The sequence below is a fragment of the Nyctibius grandis genome, chromosome 4 (assembly GCF_013368605.1).
Source record: "Nyctibius grandis isolate bNycGra1 chromosome 4, bNycGra1.pri, whole genome shotgun sequence".
In the NCBI taxonomy this organism is placed as follows: domain Eukaryota; kingdom Metazoa; phylum Chordata; class Aves; order Nyctibiiformes; family Nyctibiidae; genus Nyctibius; species Nyctibius grandis.
The window spans coordinates 62,607,618-62,627,480 of NC_090661.1; the positions used below are offsets into that span (position 1 = coordinate 62,607,618).

Consider the following 19,863-nt stretch of genomic DNA (forward strand, 5'->3'; position numbering starts at 1 on the left):
GCTGAAATCTATTCTCTCTTGAAACATAATAGAAGTTCCTGGCATCACACCTGTCTTTCATCCTCCTTACCAACTGCTATTTGCAGTAGCTGGGGAATGAGGAAGAATATTTTGTGGGTTTTTTTTCTCCTGTTATAGCATGAGAAATCTGTGCAAAAACAGAAAGCTTCAAACTGACAAAGCACAAGGTGCTACAAAATGTACTGATGTATCAGGCACGAATGCTATTGACTTTTTCAGCCACTACTCATCTCGAGAAACTGGAAAGGAGGGGGAACAGAGAACGAAATACAAAAATCAAATGCAAATAAACCAAGTGCTTGTGCCATGCAGCTCTGAGAAGAATCAGTTTCTTAACTCTAATACAAACAATATCTAAACTATTTTCCAACTATTGGGAAGCTCCTCAACCATTTCTTTGCCACACAAAAGCAAACAGAGAAGAGTTAACATAATAAATAAACAAATACATTTTCCAACAACTAAACTATTGTAATCCTCCTCTGAACTCTAGAAATCTTACATAAATTTTGGAGCCAAACTTGCATGGATTTTAGTAAAACACTTTCCTAGAAGACAAATGGTCTATTTCTGTCATCCTCTAAAAATAAAATTAAGTATTTCTCATTTATTTGCACATACACATTCAGGAGAGGAAGATTATTAGAAGATACAGTATTTTGTTCGATTGATACAGTTTAGGAAATGGGCAAGTTTTTGGGGCACACAAACTGTTTTTTGTATCCGATACACAAGCCCCATTGCTTTGAATTTGAGTAGACATGTATTATTCAGTTGGGCTACATGAAAGAGGTGGTGGCTACCTGTAGAACAGAGGAGTTAAGCACATTCACAAGAGGACAGCTACAACAGCTCTCTTATGGACAGAGCTGTGATTTGTCATGTGTGCAACATGGAGAGACTACCAAGAAAACAGACCACTTACAGTGTGTGACAAAACGAGTTTATTCAACCCATGATTTTCTGTATTAAATTTTGTTTTGAATTTTACTTTCCAAAATATCTTCTGAAAGAACATTTGTAGACCTTTCCTGAGGATAAGGGCTGAGGGGTCACAGACGGTGTGATAGAAGAGAAAAAATACTCTTCCACTGGCACAACATGCTACAGTTTCATTGCAAATTGCTTCACACTTCCCACTCAGAACCACAGTTTAAGCTGTTTGTTATTGTAACTGTTGCATTTAACTGTTTAGACTCGTTTTCTACATCAGATCTCTGCTCCAGGCAAAATTATTTTTAAAAACTTCAAGTTCAATTTAGCTCTCAGGAGCAGTTGCAGGAAAAAATATAATATTTATGCCCTGTTAAAAAAAAAAAATCAGGTTGTTTCACTGAGAAATTTATGTACCCCAGACTTTGGGGCAAGAAGTTGAGGCCACCACCACACAGATTTTGTAACTGTATCCTTCATTTAAGGACAACAATCAAAATGCTTGTGCTGAAATTCCTGTCAAAGACTTAAAACCAGTATGCAGGATGTCTTTTTTGCTAACAGCACAGGCCTCTGAGATCCAGAAACATAAGCGAGTGTTTAATTTTTTCTTTCATTCTCTCTAGTCTTTTCTGTTCCACACTTTCAGTGGAATAGATCTATACAATTATCACCTTGGGTATTTAGTAAGTGAAGCTAGATTTGTGAAAGCACCTTTATGTGAGCTTTAGAAGAAACTTGGAGCCACAAGCACATTTTGAAAAGTTTGACAGACCCATTCAACAGGTAGAAGCCTTGGGCAGGATTCTGCTCCTAAACTTGGGTGTCTGTATTTAGATGTCTACTTCACAAAACTGGGCAAGCTTCGATGCTCAGAATCGAATAGATAACAACTAGCTGAAATCAGAGATCTCCATGTTCTACTCACAGTAGTATCTAGATCTCCATTGACTATAATGGGACCAAAGATGCATAATTCACAGGGTAGATACCCAAAATTTAGTCTTAGTCTCTCCATCACAACTTCCTGGATAAGTTTTATTTTCCACTTTATAGAAACTTTTAGCTTTAGATATCTAACACTTTGAGAAATAATGTATTTCATCCACAGATAAAATATTTTCTCAATCTTAGAAGCTATTATAGAAAATAGTGTGCTTGCACTTGCCAGGGTTGCAAGGTGTTAAGTGTCCCAGAAAAATGTTGAGAATCACTGGCTACAGTTTCCAGTCACCCTTTGAAGGTAGTTGACAACATTCTCTGCATTTTTTAAGTACACCCTCAAAGTATTGTGACAGCACAACAAATAATGCAATATATGTTACACTTCCACATACAAGTGATTGGAAAATATTAGGGATAATTAAGTGTTGTTAAACACAGTTTGCAGATCCATTTTAGAAATTTATACGATGCACTTGGCATCGTAGACTCTCAGTAACCTAAACTTCCAATTTGAAAAAGTTTTAACCCTCCTGTAAGTTTTATCCTTAAAGACAGTTTTCTAACTAAGTATGAACTGAATTTGTATTCCTAGAATTGCAGACATGCTTAACCTCTCCCTTCTCCAGTTAGGAAATGACTTCTTGAGGCACCTTTTCCCTTTACAAAGTCTTAGAACAGTTTAGAAAAGAGGAGAAAATTTTTCCCAGACAGAAAATATTCTAGATTGCTAATACTTAAACATTCAAAGGCATCTGAATAATGCCTGTTTTGCCTGTTTGACAAAAAGCCTCTGACTAAAATAAAACCCCTTTATGAAAAAATGTAGGAATTCAATGTGAAGTTATAGACCTCATCAGTCTTTATACAAAACATATGACATAAACAGTTTAAACAGGGGTGACCTTAGTAACTGAGGGATAAGAACTTGCATAACTGTTATCCTCACCCATCCACCGATCCTACTCACACATTGATATACTACAACCTGGAGGCCTGCACTACATGCAATTGCAAGACTCCATCTAGAACCAGAATCCATAATAGGGCTGTTTCGACACACTCCTGAAAAGAACTGTCCACCCCATTATTCTGCGAATAACAATTGCAACACAAATAGGATATGGGCACTACCACCTGCCCCAAGGGAGGCTGTCAAACCTTTGGGGGGAAATGTTCACGAAGAAGCTAGAGATACTATGTCCAGTTCTGGCACAATTCTGTCTGCAAAACATCTGCTATTCATGATACAGAAGGAAAAAAATCTATACTCATTTGTAAATTTCAGGTTGTGTTCACATGCCTAATAGTGAGGAGACTGGATTGGAAAGAATGCAGGTAATGATCTGCACCCACTTACTATAAGAGTAGATCACTGAGATTCCATATTGTCATTTAAATACCCTCCATCCTACATATGCTATATGGCTATTTGAAAATGGCTTCTAGAAGTGAAAATACCCCCCTATTATTTTTTTTAAGATGGGGATACTGAATACTTTATGTACTTTGAAAAACAGAAATACAAAACACTAACATATCTTACACATGCATTTTATCAAATACTCCATGCTGAGGAAGAAAACAGAGGAGAAAAAAAAGTCAAGAATTACATTAATCTCTATAGATATAGAATTATCATGCTTTGCATCAAAGCTTGCTAGAAAAAAAACAAAGTACAACTTGAAGTCATTAATATTGAAGAGTCAGTCTTACCTTTTTATAATTGATATGTATATTTACATCCATTTCCACTGAACGTTTTACTTACCATTTCCACGCCATACTTCAGCCAGATGGCAGCTTCCTTCTCCAGGCTCTTTGCAGAACTCTACTACATCGCGACAAGTTGTTTCTGGTGTAATTGGAACTTCTGTCAAAATCTGTTCATTGTTGCTCAGAAACACAGTTAATATCATCTAAAAGAAAAAAAAGAAAAGTTGCAGAATATTAAAAAAAAGTACAAGCATAAGATTATGGGTAAGACTTATAATCACCCTGTAAATGGAAATCTATGCTTATGGTTGGTGTCCTGGTTTCATTGGGATTTTGTTTCAGTTTGTGGCCAGCCATGGTGATCAGGGCCATTAGCAGCTAAATGCAGGGCAGCTGACCCAGACTGGCCCTCAGGTGTGTTCTATATCATTAACAATCAAGTTCACTATAAAAGGGAGGGCTTGCTGGGGAGAGGTGGGGCTGGTTTTGCTCTCTTTTCTTCTGGCCTCTCTTTTTCCTTGTTGCTGACAATTGCTATTCCTGGACAATCTGCTGCAACTCTGCAGCTAAGTATACTTTTGTGTGTTTTGTGTTAGCATTTATATTGGTTTCTTTATTTTATTAAATCTGTTTAATTTTAACGCATGAGTCTCCCTCTTTTTCCCAATTTCCTTCCTCAGTTGGGGAAGGGACATTGGGTGAGAGAAAAACTACTAATGTTTAGTCCCAGGTGCAGGCTAAATGAAGACAGTTGGTTACCACATTCTATCAAAGTAGTTTTCTGTTTCTTGTAACTTTGCCAAAGTTCTAGTTCTTTGTGTTGAATTTTTTTGACAGTGCATTGAATTGACAATTTTTTTCAAAAGCTTCAGTTGAAATGGTTTTGTTCTGTCTGAAAATAAGGCTGGGAGGGAAGGAACATGTTTTGGTTATGTTAGATGCTTGAAATCAGAGCATTTAAATGTTGCAAATAAATACATACTTTGGCAAAGTAACCTGAAGCTTCACAGGGGGGCAACCCTTTGCATGATGCATGTCATTTTTGACATTTCTCTGAAGATACAGTTATATTTGTTTGAATTGTAAGCTTTTGGTTAAATGGTAAGCCTCAGAGTTTGAAAAAAAAAAAAAGGAAGAAAGCCACATTTTTTATGGGATTGCATTTGCTTAGCATACTTGCTAGAGCTAAAAACCTCTGAAAAGTTAGTTCTTTCTGTACTACTTCAGCCCCACCCCCCGAGCTTGCTATGTTGATCAGACTGTACATGCAACCTTCCTGCAGCGGTACTAAGCGTGCTCTCTTCACTCAATGTTAAAACATCAAAAGACTACTTTTCCTCTCGTACCTGCTCCCAGCTATTAGTTGGAAAGCAGCCACAAAACAGAAAAATAGTTTTTCTCCCCCCTCCCAACATTCAAGATGACTTGACATCAAGGAAAATGGAAAGAAGAAAAAGTGGGATGAAATCTGTAAAGGAAAAAGCCTAGCACTGAGAGCTACTACTCTATCTGGGTCGATGTAAGCTTCCGTTCAAATTCCTTGCTCCACCTTAAATAAATGTGTGCACAAAAACATGTATCCAGAGATACTCCCATCCCTCTTCGCATTAGCAGGTGTAACTTGCTGCCAAGTTAAACACTCAAAAACTGTGCACATTAACTTAACCCACCTCGCCCCCTTGGTGCACATGTATTATGATATGATCTTTAATATGTTCATTTGCTACATTCCCCCTGTTAAGGCCCTCCCCTTTACGCAGTATTCTCCACCTACAGATTTGTTCTGTAGGCCCTCATGTAATTTACTGCAAAAGCTGGAAGCATGTAGTTAACAGCTAAGGGGCTTTTAAGAAGGAAAAGATAAAAAACATCCTAAACTACCAAGAAACAAAGTCCGAATATAATGATGTGATTAATTTTTTCCTGAGTGAGACTGGTTGAGCACCAATAAAGGCTGTATTCAAAGACAAGTATTCCTATGTTACACTAAATCTTCTGAAAGATACTTGACCTTAAGCTCCTGCTTAAAATTAAACAGATACTTTTAACTGTTCCCTGTCTCTGCATCTTAATTTCCCATCTGTAGTCACAATACTGTTCTGTAAACTCATGGGGATGGAACAGAGATAACATGATGTTTAAAAGACAAAGATCCCATAATAATAGATGTCCCTAACAAATGTGACAAAATTGGTAATTTTGTCTGAAAGTTCTTTCAGATCTTTGCAGTAAATAAAATGTAGCATCATATATTGAACCACAAAGATTAAACCTGATTATTCAAAAGCTCTTCATTAACTGAGCAGTCTCCACTTAAACAGAGTTGCACTTCAGCTTGCATAGGCAATTCCTAAAAACATTCGCAATACTCTTACCTGTGGGACATATACATGTACCAAACTGGAGATTTGCATTAACAGCAGCTAGATACTGAGCGAAAGCAGTCTATCTACTTTAGAAGCAGGCACATGACAAATTCCAAGAAAGCCCAGGCTTCAAGCTCTCAGACTCCTCGTCAGCCCTCCAGGCTATTTTAGTCCATGTTTCTACTCTCCCTCAGCCTGCCAAGTTTGTACACTGTATCCTGAAGTTTTTGAATAACTACACTTCAACACAAGAAGCAGTCATCCAGGGCTGTCAATATACTAGAATTCACCCCTGAGTGTCACCCCTCCAACAGCAGCATTAAACTATAGTAAAAGCTATAGTACAAGCTAGGAGGAAGGTATAGGATGCAGCCATAGATAATAATGAAAGTGCCTGTAACCACCTACTGTAAACAGCTCACAATGTTACTTTTCCCCTGTAGAAGATTTGGACATAGTCTCCATATTCAGTAGCTGTGGAATCTTTTATAGAATAAATATTTGATGTGGAATCTAGTAATGGAATTTGACCTCATATTTAAGAAGAAAGAGTCATATATGAACATAAACCAACAGGCTTAGAAGATACCCTAAGAGGTCATCTAATGTAGTCTCTTGGCCTCAGGCAGGATCAACTATACCTACATCATTCTGCAGAGATGCTTGTTTAACCTATTCTGAAAAGCCTTTCATGATGGAAATTCCACCGCTTCCCTGAACCACCCATCCCAGAAATCCAGGATTCCTGTTGCAAGGAGAAGTTTCTTAACGTCTAGTCAAAGCTTTCCTTGCCACTATTTAAACCCACTAGTTCTTCTAGCCACAAGGGTGACAGAAAACACTTTTTTTTTCTTCCGCAGTTAGATTTAAGGAATATATAATAAGTCAGAAAATTAAGTAAGTTAAATTTAACAACACCAGTTTGACAGAGAATTATTAATGCCAGTATTCTAAACACAGTTTCCCCATAACACTTGACAGTAATTTCAAAATAAACCCCAAGTTTCCCAAACTTTATGAGAATGCCAAGAGACCCTGGCTTTACTGAAGTCATGATATGATGCATACTGCCTCTTTAGCATTTGTCTGAAAGACCTGTTCTCTTGTTATGAAAGGATAAATAGAACAGCTTAACATCATGTGGTTTTACATGGTTCACAAGTTTCAATTTTTTTTATTGCTGTAAAGATAACACTGGCCCAGAAAACTTGTTTCATGTATTCAAGATTACCTGTCTGCATCTGCAGACAGCATGAAAAAGAAAGAAAAGCCTTGGAGGTGTGAGTTATCCTATAAATCTCAGTCAATTCTCCACAAATTCAGACCCCAACCACTATATAAACTCACAGTCCCCTCTGCAAGACCAGGCCAAAATTCGCTGTACTTCGAGCACACCACTTTCTTCTCTCAGCTCTGACTGCACCAGTAGTGTCGTCTCCAAAGCTGGGTGTCACTCAGTATCATCTGCTAGACAGCCTAGGGAAAGGTATCTCACTAACAAGGAGGCAAGGTGCCATAGCCAGCTTTTGTCATACTACTCCTTAAGCAAACTTGGTTAAGTAAGTGTCCTGGTTTGGCCTAAACCGGGCCAATTTTCCTTTCAGTGATTTTTACTTTCAGCTAAGTCTCCTCTAAGTAACAGCACTTTCTGAAACTAACTGCATGTTTTGCAGACACTGTCTGCTTCCAGGACTGATAACGCTCAAAGTTTGTAGTTATCACTGAGGCACCGGTAGGGATGTTGGGCAGAAAGGCTCTTGCTGTACTTGTTCTTAGAGAAACCAAGGTCACTGCTGAATTCCTCACTGCTTACGAGTGAAGAACTGAAGGGGGGTCGCAGCTGCAGGGGGGAGCGGACAGGGCAGGTGACTCAAAATTGACCAACGAGGGTATTCCATCCCATACACGTCATTCTCGGTATAAAGCGGGGGGATCACGAGGGTCTCGCTCTCTTTCTGCTATGGCCGGTGTCCAAGGAGGACTCCGTCTCTTTTCCTGCTGCCCCCGATCCCGATCCGTGCATCCCTGAATCCAGCTCTCGACTGTCGCTAGGCCCAGCCTGGGCCTTCCTGGAGCCTGCCCTGCAGTGCCGGTGGTGACGTGGCTGACTTCAGGGGAGCTCAATCTTGGTTTTGTATATATATTTGTATATATTTGATTATTTCTATTATTGTTATTATACTCTTTTTCATTATTATAGTTTATTAAAACTGTTTTAACTTTCCAACCCGGAAGCCTCTCTCCCTTTTCCCTTTCCCTTTCCCTTTGGGGGGTGGGGGGGAGGGTTAACAGAGGGCATCTGCCATAGGTTTAATAGCCGGCCCAGCTTTAAACCGTGACAGATTTATTGGCGCCCAACGTGGGGCTCGAGAGAAGCTCCGACAGGTTGCTCTGATAAGTCGAATCCCAGCTCCAGTGGGAGGAGACCCGGAGAGCTCAGCCAAGAGAGTATCAGATTTCTTCCTTTGAGATTTACGAGGGGTTGGAAATTAAAACAGATAGCTAAGATGATAATATTATTTGTGAGCCTTGTGTTACCTCTTTTCTTTATAAAGCTTGCTTTAGAGTTAAGTGTAATAATACCTTACTTGCCGTATGCGCTGTGTGTTAGTGCTTTCATGTGGTTTAACAGGGCGTGCTGGTCGAAATGTGTCATTTTGGTATGGGTTTTGATACTGATTTATGTCGTGATAAACTGGGCAGTCATTATTCCGATCTCTTATCTCTATGATACAATGATGGGCAGCTTTAATCGCGAATCGGTAGCTGCGCACACCGGGCGTCTTCTAACTGATTTTGATAGTATCTGCTCCTTTTTTGCCAAGCTGATCCCTGCAAAATTCGAACAGGGCATGTTTTTATTTGTGTGTGTCCTGAATGTGTTTCTGGTGTGGTATGTGATTAGATGTCAGTGCAACAACAGCGGTAGGTATCATGCTGCCCCTGTAACCAGGAGAAAACACTGAAAGAAATCAGCTAGTAAAGTGAAGGATGATGACTCAGAGCCTTCTAAGCCAGAGCCAGCACAGGACCCAGGTGAGGGCCCTTCTCAGTCAGAGTCAGGGCCTGACACAGATGGGGGTTTCCTTGATCGTCTTTTTAAAGCAGACCCATCACACAAGAAAGATCCTTCTAAAGCAGAACAATCACAGGAGGACTCGGACTCGGACGTAGAGATAACCTACCACTCCTTATCCCTGAAAGAACTGCGAAGTATAAGGAAAGACTTTAGTCATTATGACCGTGAGCCAATTATTACCTGGTTGCTCCGATGCTGGGATAATGGGGCGGATAGCATGGAATTGGATGGTAGAGAAGCCAGACAGTTGGGATCCCTGTCCAGAGACGGTGGTATTGATAAGATGCTTCCAAGAAGGTCAAACACTATCAGTCTCTGGAGGCGACTCTTGTCAGCTGTAAAGAGCAGGTATCCCTATAAAGATGATGTTATGAGCCACCTAAGCAAATGGATCACTATAGAAAAAGGTATTAACTACCTTAGAGAACTAGCTGTGCAAGAGATCATTTATAGACACCCATGGGACATTGTAGATCCTGTAAATCCTGATGAAGTGGAATGCAACCGATCCATGTTCCGGAAGGTTGTGAGGAGTGCTCCACCGACACATACCCATACGTTGTCAATATTAGTCTGGGGAGAAGATGCTATGGCACGACCTAGTGTGGGCGAAATGGCTAACTGTATGCGACAGTATGAAGATAGTATTTCTTCCCCATTGCAGGCCCGCCTCTCGGCTGTGGGAAAAGTGACTTCTAAGGAAGACAAGGACTCATTGAAACAACTGTCAGAAAAACTGTCCAGGATCGAGAATCAACTTAAATCTCTACCTACACAGGCCCGCGTTGCAGCCTTTAGGAGGCAACGCCCTCCTACTGGACCGGCTCAAAGGAAACGGAACACGTCACAAGGTATCCTGTGGTTTACCCTGCGTGATTATGGGGAGGACATGAGCAGATGGCATGGACAACCTACCAGTACCCTACAGGCAGGAGTACGTGAGTTGCAAGCTAACAGAAATACCAGAGAGAATTTTCCTAGGAGGATGGCTGCTCCAGTTATCAATGAGCAGGACTCCAGTCACGGTAGATGGGCCTCAGGTCCCTATTTCCCAAATATGAATAGCGAAAATGAAGGTCCAATCCCCGTGAGCTGCACGAATCCAATCTTTAATTAGAGGGGCCCTGCCTCCAGCCAGGAGGAGGAGAGGGACAACCGAGTTTATTGGACTGTGTGGATTCGATGGCCTGGCACATTAGAACCACAAAAGTATCGAGCCCTGGTAGACACTGGTGCACAGTGCACCCTCATGCCATCGGATCATAAAGGGACAGAATCTATCAGTATTTCGGGAATAACAGGGGGATCTCAAGAGTTATCTGTATTGGAGGCCGAAGTGAGCCTAACTGAAAATGAATGGAAAAAGCACCCCATTGTGACTGGTCCAGATGCTCCATGCATCCTTGGCATAGACTACCTTAAGAAAGGGTATTTTAAGGACCCAAAAGGATATAGATGGGCCTTTGGTGTAGCAGCTGTAGAGACTGAGGACATTAAACAGCTGTCTACCTTGCCTGGCCTCTCAGAGGATCCTTCTGTTGTGGGGTTGCTGAAAGTTGAAGAACAGGTGCCAATTGCTACTGCCACGGTGCACCGACGACAATATCGCACCAATCGAGACTCCCTGATCCCCATTCATAAACTGATTAGACAATTAGAAAATCAAGGAGTGATTAGCAAGACTCGCTCACCCTTTAATAGTCCTATATGGCCAGTGCAAAAGTCTAATGGAGAATGGAGATTAACTGTGGACTATCGTGGCCTAAATGAAGTTACACCACCTCTGAGTGCTGCTGTGCCAGACATGCTAGAACTTCAATACGAACTGGAGTCAAAGGCAGCCAAGTGGTACCCCACTATAGACATTGCTAATGCATTTTTCTCTATTCCCTTGGCACCAAAGTGCAGGCCACAGTTTGCTTTTACCTGGAGAGGTATCCAGTACACCTGGAATCGACTGCCCCAGGGGTGGAAACACAGTCCTACTATTTGCCACGGACTGATCCAGACTGCACTAGAAAAGGGTGGAGCTCCAGAACATTTGCAATACATTGATGACATCATTGTATGGGGTGATACAGCAGCAGAAGTTTTTGACAAAGGGGAGAAAATAATTCAAATTCTTCTGCAAGCTGGTTTTGCCATAAAAAGAGGCAAGGTCAAGGGACCTGCCCGGGAGATCCAGTTTTTAGGGATTAAATGGCAAGATGGGCGTCGCCAGATCCCGATAGAGGTGATCAACAAAATAACAGCTATGTCCCGCCAACTAACAAAAAGGAAACACAAGCCTTCTTAGGCGTTGTGGGTTTCTGGAGAATGCATATTCCAGATTACAGCCAGATTGTACGCCCTCTTTATCAGGTGACCAGAAAGAAAAATGATTTTCAGTGGGGCCCTGAACAACAACAGGCTTTTGAACAGATTAAACAAGAGATTGTGCATGCAGTAGCCCTTGGACCAGTCCGTATGGGACAAGATGTTAAAAATGTGCTCTACACCGCAGCTGGGGACAATGGTCCTACCTGGAGCCTCTGGCAGAAAGTGCCAGGGGAGACTCGAGGTCAACCCCTAGGATTTTGGAGTCGAGGATACAAAGGCTCTGAGGCCAATTACACTCCAACTGAAAAAGAGATACTGGCAGCATATGAAGGAGTTAGAGCTGCCTCAGAGGTAATCGGTACTGAAGCACAGCTTCTCCTGGCACCCCGATTACCAGTACTAGGCTGGATGTTCAAGGGTAAGGTTCCTACTACTCATCATGCAACTGATGCTACATGGAGTAAACGGATTGCAATAATTACACAGAGGGCTCGAATAGGAAACCCTAATCGCCCAGGAATCTTAGAAGTGATCATGGACTGGCCAGAAGGCAAAGACTTCGGAATGCCACCAGAAAAGGAGGTGACACGTGCTGAAGAAGCCCCACCGTATAATGAACTACCAGAGGATGAGAAGCAGTGTGTCCTGTTCACCGATGGATCCTGCCATCTTGTAGGAAAGCATCGGAAGTGGAAAGCTGCTGTATGGAGTCCTATACGATGAGTCACAGAAGCCACAGAAGGACAAGGTGAATCAAGTCAATTCGCAGAGGTAAAAGCCATCCAGCTGGCTTTAGACATTGCTGAACGAGAAAAGTGGCCAAGGCTGTATCTTTATACTGACTCATGGATGGTAGCAAATGCCTTGTGGGGGTGGTTAAAGCAGTGGAAGCGAAGCAACTGGCAGCGTAAAGGTAAACCTATTTGGGCTGCTGAACTGTGGCAAGATATTGCTGCTCGGCTAGAGAAACTAGTCGTGAAGGTACGTCATGTAGATGCTCACGTACCTAAAAGTCGGGCAACTGAGGAACATCGAAACAACCAACAAGCGGATCAAGCTGCTAAAGTGTTCCAAATAGATTTGGACTGGGAACATAAAGGTGAACTATTTTTAGCTCGGTGGGCTCATGACACTTCAGGTCATCAAGGGAGAGATGCAACATACAGATGGGCTCGTGACCGAGGGGTGGACTTAACTATGGACTCTATTGCACAGGTTATCCATGATTGTGAAACATGCGCCGCAATTAAGCAAGCCAAACAGTTAAAACCTCTGTGGTATGGGGGGCGGTGGTTGAAATATAAATATGGGGAGGCCTGGCAAATTGACTACATCACACTCCCTCAAACCCGCCAGGGTAAACGCTATGTGCTTACCATGGTGGAGGCGACCACCGGATGGCTGGAAACATACCCTGTGCCCCATGCCACTGCCCGGAACACTATTCTGGGCCTTGAAAAGCAAATCTTGTGGTGATACGGCACGCCAGAGAGAATTGAGTCGGACAATGGTACTCATTTCAAAAACAGTCTCATAGACAACTGGGCCAAAGAGCATGGCATCGAATGGGTATATCACATCCCCTATCATGCACCAGCCTCTGGGAAAATTGAACGGTATAATGGGCTGTTAAAAACTACCCTAAAAGCAATGGGGGGTGGAACCTTTAAAAACTGGGATAAGCATTTGGCACAAGCTACCTGGCTAGTTAATACCAGAGGATCTATCAACCAAGCTGGCCCTGCTCAGTCAGACCTTTTACATACAGTAGAAGGAGATAAAGTCCCTGTGGTGCATGAAAGGAATCTGTTGGGAAAAACTGTCTGGGTTCTTCCTGCTACGGGCAAAGGTAAACCCATTCATGGGATTGCTTTTGCTCAAGGACTTGGATGTACTTGGTGGGTGATGCTGCAGGATGGTGGAGTCCGATGTGTCCCTGAAGGCAATCTGATCCTGGGTGAGAATACTTAATTCTGAACTGCATGATGTTAATTGCTGCATGATACTAACAGTGTTCATAAGTGTCTTTCAGGTTGAAGCAGTGGTGATGAGATAGGAGCTAGCTGCAAGTGGCATCCAGTAACCTCCTCAAGACTGACATCTTTAACCTGCAACCCGTGGGCACGAACTGTGACAAAGCTCATACCATCTCTCCTACCCTGGGAGACTCCTAGCCAGATGGAAACCCACAATCCTGAACTAAATGAACTTGATGAACTTTTTTTTTTTTGTATAGAGATGAATCATAAACTAATGTTATCTGTATATATTTTAAAATGAAAAGTTAGTGGTGATCTGAGCATGACGTGAATGGTATGGAATAAGGGGTGGAATGTCCTGGTTTGGCCTAAACCGGGCCAATTTTCCTTTCAGTGATTTTTACTTTCAGCTAAGTCTCCTCTAAGTAACAGCACTTTCTGAAACTAACTGCATGTTTTGCAGACACTGTCTGCTTCCAGGGCTGATAACGCTCAAAGTTTGTAGTTATCACTGAGGCACCGGTAGGGATGTTGGGCAGAAAGGCTCTTGCTGTACTTGTTCTTAGAGAAACCAAGGTCACTGCTGAATTCCTCACTGCTTACGAGTGAAGAGCCGAAGGGGGGTCACACCTGCAGGAAGGAGCGGACAGGGCAGGTGACTCAAAATTGACCAGCGAGGGTATTCCATCCCATACATGTCATTCTCGGTATAAAGCGGGGGGATCACAAGGGTCTCGCTCTCTTTCTGCTATGGCCGGTGTCCAAGGAGGACTCCGTCTCTTTTCCTGCTGCCCCCGATCCCGATCCGTGCATCCCTGAATCCAGCTCTCGACCGTCGCTAGGCCCAGCCTGGGCCTTCCCGGAGCCTGCCCTGCAGTGCCGGTGGTGACGTGGCTGACTTCAGGGGAGCTCAATCTTGGTTTTGTATATATATTTGTATATATTTGATTATTTCTATTATTGTTATTATACTCTTTTTCATTATTATAGTTTATTAAAACTGTTTTAACTTTCCAACCCAGAAGCCTCTCTCCCTTTTCCCTTTCCCTTTCCCTTTGGCGGCAGGGGGGAGGGTTAACAGAGAGCATCTGCCATAGGTTTAATAGCCGGCCCAGCTTTAAACCGTGACAGTAAGGATTTATTTTTAACAGGTTGTCTGAGTAACAGCAAAGGAACTGTTTCACTGTGCTGTGAAACAGACCTCCTGAAACATAGGCAAGACGACTCAAAATATTGACGATTATTAATATATTGCAATGTTGATTAGATTTTCAAGTCAGTGTCATGGCTGTCTCTTGTGGTGGGGATGGAATAACAATCAGAGGTATTTCATAGTGATAAAACACAAAGAAGCATTGATGGAGCCTGGAAATTTGCTGCTGAAGAATACAAGTGAAGTACACACATGAAATACACAGTACACCCAGTGAAGTAAATTAGCTTTATGAAAAAACATTCTTAGCCAGACATTAGGACACAGGAGAACTGATAAATCCTTTGATTTCTCATTTTAAATGGATTCCTAAATAGGAACAACTGTATAAAACCTATCTTGTAAAATGAGAACATAACCATCGCAGCATTTATTTGATAATCTCTCAATGCAATCATTCAAAACCTTTAATACTTGGACACAATGTCACATAAGGGGGTCAACCCAACACTCATGAGCAAGTCACCTCAGGGCTTCTAAATCATGTATTTTTTCCACAATGAATACAAAGCTCCAAATCTTACACTTCTCGCCGCCTTCTCAACCCCCACACGGATGTTACCCGTCTGTTACTCTCCTCTACTGCTCCTGCTACCATACCAATGGCTTTATTCCAACTTTCATCAACTCTCGTCTCTTTTTGCTCTTCTTTTTAACCTCCTCCCAAATACTAGTATATCCCTTTACAGTTCAGGCCTTTCCCATGCCAGATAAGCTATATCAAACATCACAACCTGCCTTCAAAACTACTCTGTCATCTCACTCATTTCTCAGTTTACAGATGACCTCTTCCTAGGAGAGCCTCAGAATCACTACTCTACTCAGATCTGCTGTGCCCAACAGATGCTTGTCAAATAGTTGTACGTGTTCCTCCTAGTATGCTGCCTCCCGTTTCTCCATTCCCATCCCAGTTCTCTTCCAACCATACTTCCTTTGTTATTTAAAGGACTTAATCATCCCTCCAGTTTCTCAAGGAGGTAGAAAAGAAGGATAAATCCACAAGATCTTTATCCTCGCTTATTATCTCATCTCTTTCTACAGCAGGATAATGTCACCTACAAAAATTTCAATAGGCATAATCCATAGAGGTGACACAGTACTATCTTTCTAGACCTGATCTCTTGCTAAGGGAACTGAAATGGTAACAATCTTGAGTCATCTCTTGTGAATGCCTAGCTATCAATTCAAGTTCCACATGGCTGTAACACAGTCCTTAGCCACTTTTCTCCAATGACTCCCTAGATTTCATATTCATCATAACACACAGGTACCTACCACTACGAGCTGTAATACAGGCAACTCTGACACCAATCATTTTCTCAGTCTTGTGTCTCAGATCTATCTCTAGTTTTCCTGTACAATATGTACGGCACTGATAGTTTTTTTTCTATCAACTGATCTAGCTATTGCTCTCAGTTTGGAAACCTGCCTGTCAGTTTCCCAACTTCTCACTGGTGTGCCTTTTTTACTCATGATGCCTGTCACAGCAAAAATAACTCTTCAGACCTATGGCTTATTAAATTTTCCCTTTGCTTTTTTTTCCCCCAAAACCAACCTAGAAAATTCATTGTGTAAATGTAAGAAACAACAAAACCCAAAAAAACCCTCCTCTTCCACCAGAAGAGTGATCAGACATTTCAAATATATGAAATGTTTATTATTAAAAGGCTGACACACAATGAACTTGATAGAAACGCCAACTTCATTCCGTTTCATGGGGATTGGAAGACATTATCTTCTCATCATGCATTTTCCTCTAATAAAGAGTTTCAAAACATCTATTCATGATCTCGTGCTTTTCCATTGCAGTGCACTTAGCGGTGCCTACAGCTCCAAGAAGAGAACAATCAGCAAAGACTTCTTCAAAGTAAATCTCTCCTGCACAGTAGAGACCTCAGGATCTCCCAAGAAGTTTTGATAACTTTCATCCTTGATTTTGCTGACTTGGGAGTCCCAGGAGCTTGCTATGTTTAAGGTGCTACTACAATAGAGTTTTAACTGAAATGTCCAAAACCATACCTTACTGAAATGTCAAAGCCCCATCAATCAAATATGAACTTTGATTAAGATTGAGGTTTTCAGTTACTAGAAAAATTACAGAATGAGATGCAAGCAAAATGTGAGGAGGTGAAAAATCATTCCTTTGGTGATGAGACATACTAATATGCACAACTCTGCATGGAGAATGGTCAGAGAAAAAAGTTACAAGTTATCGATTATCTCACGCAAGTTTGCTTGCCTGGAATTCATGCCATTACATAAATCTTGCATCAGCTACAGCTGTAGAAATTCTAGTTGCATATTTTAAGCACTAAAGCAGAATTTTAACTTTATTTGCAGTATGAACACTGCCCCTTTTTAACATTATAGGCGTAACTAGGTGAAGCTTTAAGCAATTACATTTTAAAAGAAACCAGACTATGAAATTATAACCACAAAACTGTTTTAATTAAAGCCATCTAAAGATACATTCTTGACTCAAGTCATGAGTATTTCTTTATCCTGTTGCAATTTCAGAACAAACAAATCCCAAATAAATCTCTGATGTTGATTATTATACATAAACCCCAGAAAAATGGTAACAAGATTAAACCATTTCACTTTTGCTATATTAAAAAGAAACGTTTAAAGCCCATCTAATAAACAAGTTATTCACCAGCATGCTTTCCTCCAATAATTATTTACCTTCAGAATGAAACTGTTCCTTTTAAAAATAGATGTGTTGAAGAATTTCTTGCAATATGTTGATGAGTTATTTCAAATAAGAGCATGAAGACATACTGCAAACTCATTATCAATTACTGTATTTTTCATCAGGACATTTCTTTCCTTTAACATATTTTCCCCTTCCCCGTATACAGGGTGAGAAATAACTGCGTTCAGTTTCCACATTTCTGAACACATTTCCTCACATCCTACTCACATCCAAGCTGTACAAACTTTGAGTTCAGGCCAAAATTTAAAGCCCAGTGATGCCTTTTGACTGTATTAGTCAAATTCACAAAGGTAGTGCAACCAACAGACTTCAGTTTGCAAAGAACAAAAAAAAGGAGTAAAAGTTTTCTGCCAAAATGTGGACTTGTGAAACCAATAGCATGCTTCCTACTATACTTCCAAATTTGAAGCCAACTGCCTCTATATGGCCTGCAAAAGAATTCACAAAATTGGGAACAAGTCTTACACACTAAAAATGTATAGCATTCAGCTACTAACAAATATTAAAACCATAGATTTCACTATTGATAAACTTAAACATTTATAAGGTTACTCAAAAATACAAACAAGTTAATATTATTCTTGGATAACATTTGCAATTTTGATCAAATCTGAAAATTTAATGTTGCTGAAATGTACTTTAACTATACTTATCTCACAAAAGCATATTTTGCATAAGCTTATGCACTGGTTGCATTAACTTGCCATTTTGCAATCACTGAAAGAAAAAATAAATTGATGCACTTTGAGATCCACCTTCATGAGGCTCTGCAGAAGACAACCTGGCTACAGAAAACATAACCAGGAGAAAAAAAAAAAACAGTCTTGCCAGACAATAGTTGTACCAACAGACTTAGTGATGAGGTATAAAATTACTTCTATTGCTAGAGCACAGAAGCCACTTTAATAAAAAAAAAGTAACTCCTCTTATAGAAATGTGGAAGCATAACATTAAAAGAAATCCTTAAACAAGATTTTCCTACATTTTTATAAGGCCTACATGTATGCAATGGCTTAAACAACTGACAAAAACCACAGACATTTCCTCTCAGGACTTTCATGACTGTTGCCTTTGCCCTCTTCAGTAAATGTGTTCAACAGGATTCAGACTATTTAAAAAAAACTACACCTACTTGATATTTACTTGCTGAACGGATACTTACAACACTTTCTTGCTCTTTGTTACTAAAAGATAAAAAGCTACAGCATCAATTGTAGATCTGGAATTTGAAGCCTCTTACTCTTTCAGTAGCAGGCTTTTTGTAGGGCAGAGAAATAAGCCAACATTTCTGCTAGAGGAAGGAAACAGCAACTATCATCACATATTTAAATATATTCACTAAGCAAGATAGATACACAGATTATTAAATGAACGGTATTGTAGGAGTTAACTGAAAGACTTCCAGAGCTCCAGGAAAACAATACTTAATGAAAACAATAGCAACCAAAAATTCACTTGTGTAAACAGCACAAGCAACCCACAGACTTAAATGGGTGTTCTACAGGCTGAGAGAAGCAAGATACGAATACAGCTAAAAAAACCCAACTGGCCTAACAAATGTTAAGTTTCTATCATCTGCCTAAGACAGAAGAGTGACACGATCATTTAGACATTATAATCCTGTATCAGATTTTAGGCTATACTTTGTTATATTAGAAGTCACAGTCAAGCTATGGTACTAAACCACTGCCAGCTCTCTAGATATTATCTTTACAGAAGATGTGTGTTGTCACAACATTGGAATGCCTTCTTTTAGATTCAGATGGTTCTGTTAAAAGCAAGCAGGAGCTGAGATTTGGATAAATTAATTTAAAAGACAGGCAGTAAACATGTGGCTACAGAAGGAAAAATGGGTATAGCTGAAAAGGGACAAGTTAAAAGAACAAAAGAGGTTGCATTACAAATAAAGCTATTAATTTAAAAGGAAATCTGTCCAAGTGCAATATTTAACGTCATTAGCTAAAGCAACACAGCCTGAAGTTAAGAGAAATCTATAAAACATGCCTCTTGTGATGTTTTCTAGTGGAAAATGTAATTTGGCACTTGCTACAGAATGAGTTCAACATCCCTGCCTCGTATTATCTGTTGGCTTGTTTCCTAAATTGCTACATCTGGAGAAACAGCAAGCGATCTTGTTGTTGCTCCTTGATGCAAATAATTCTACCAAAGGACTGTCAAGACGCTAGTTACCATGTAAGAGACTTTAGAACAGACGGATAATTCTAGGTACACCGACAAGTTCTTGCTGAGCACGTTTCTCCATTAGACACCATATATTACAAATGCAGAGATTTTTGTTCTTTCCAGAACAAGGCTTTGAAATTTTGTTTTGTTCCACTGTTAAAAAGACTGTGGGCCATTTGCTATTTTTCATGATACACACAAGTACTATTAAAAGGTGGAAGTTGGGGATTCTTGAAAGACTCTCTGCTCAACTCAGTTGATGCTGGATTTCCTAAACCCCTTACAAGGTTCATGAAAACTCAATACATAAAAGGAAGTATTCTCACCTTGCAAATTAGTATTCTCTGATTTGATATAGGATTATTGCACGGGAGTCTTTGCTGTCTATCAACCAA

General features: G+C 40.6%; 1 protein-coding gene across 4 annotated transcripts in view; it reads right to left on the reverse strand.

Moving 5' to 3' along the window:
* The window catches only part of PPP1R13B (protein phosphatase 1 regulatory subunit 13B), an 80,538-nt gene that overhangs the window by 44,030 nt on the left and 16,645 nt on the right, over positions 1-19,863 (reverse strand). For all 4 annotated transcript variants that reach the window (XM_068399107.1, XM_068399105.1, XM_068399106.1 and 1 more), the window contains exon 2: positions 3,668-3,815. In XM_068399107.1, the coding sequence (XP_068255208.1) occupies positions 3,668-3,815 (148 nt within the window). The remainder of the gene's footprint in view (positions 1-3,667; positions 3,816-19,863) is intronic.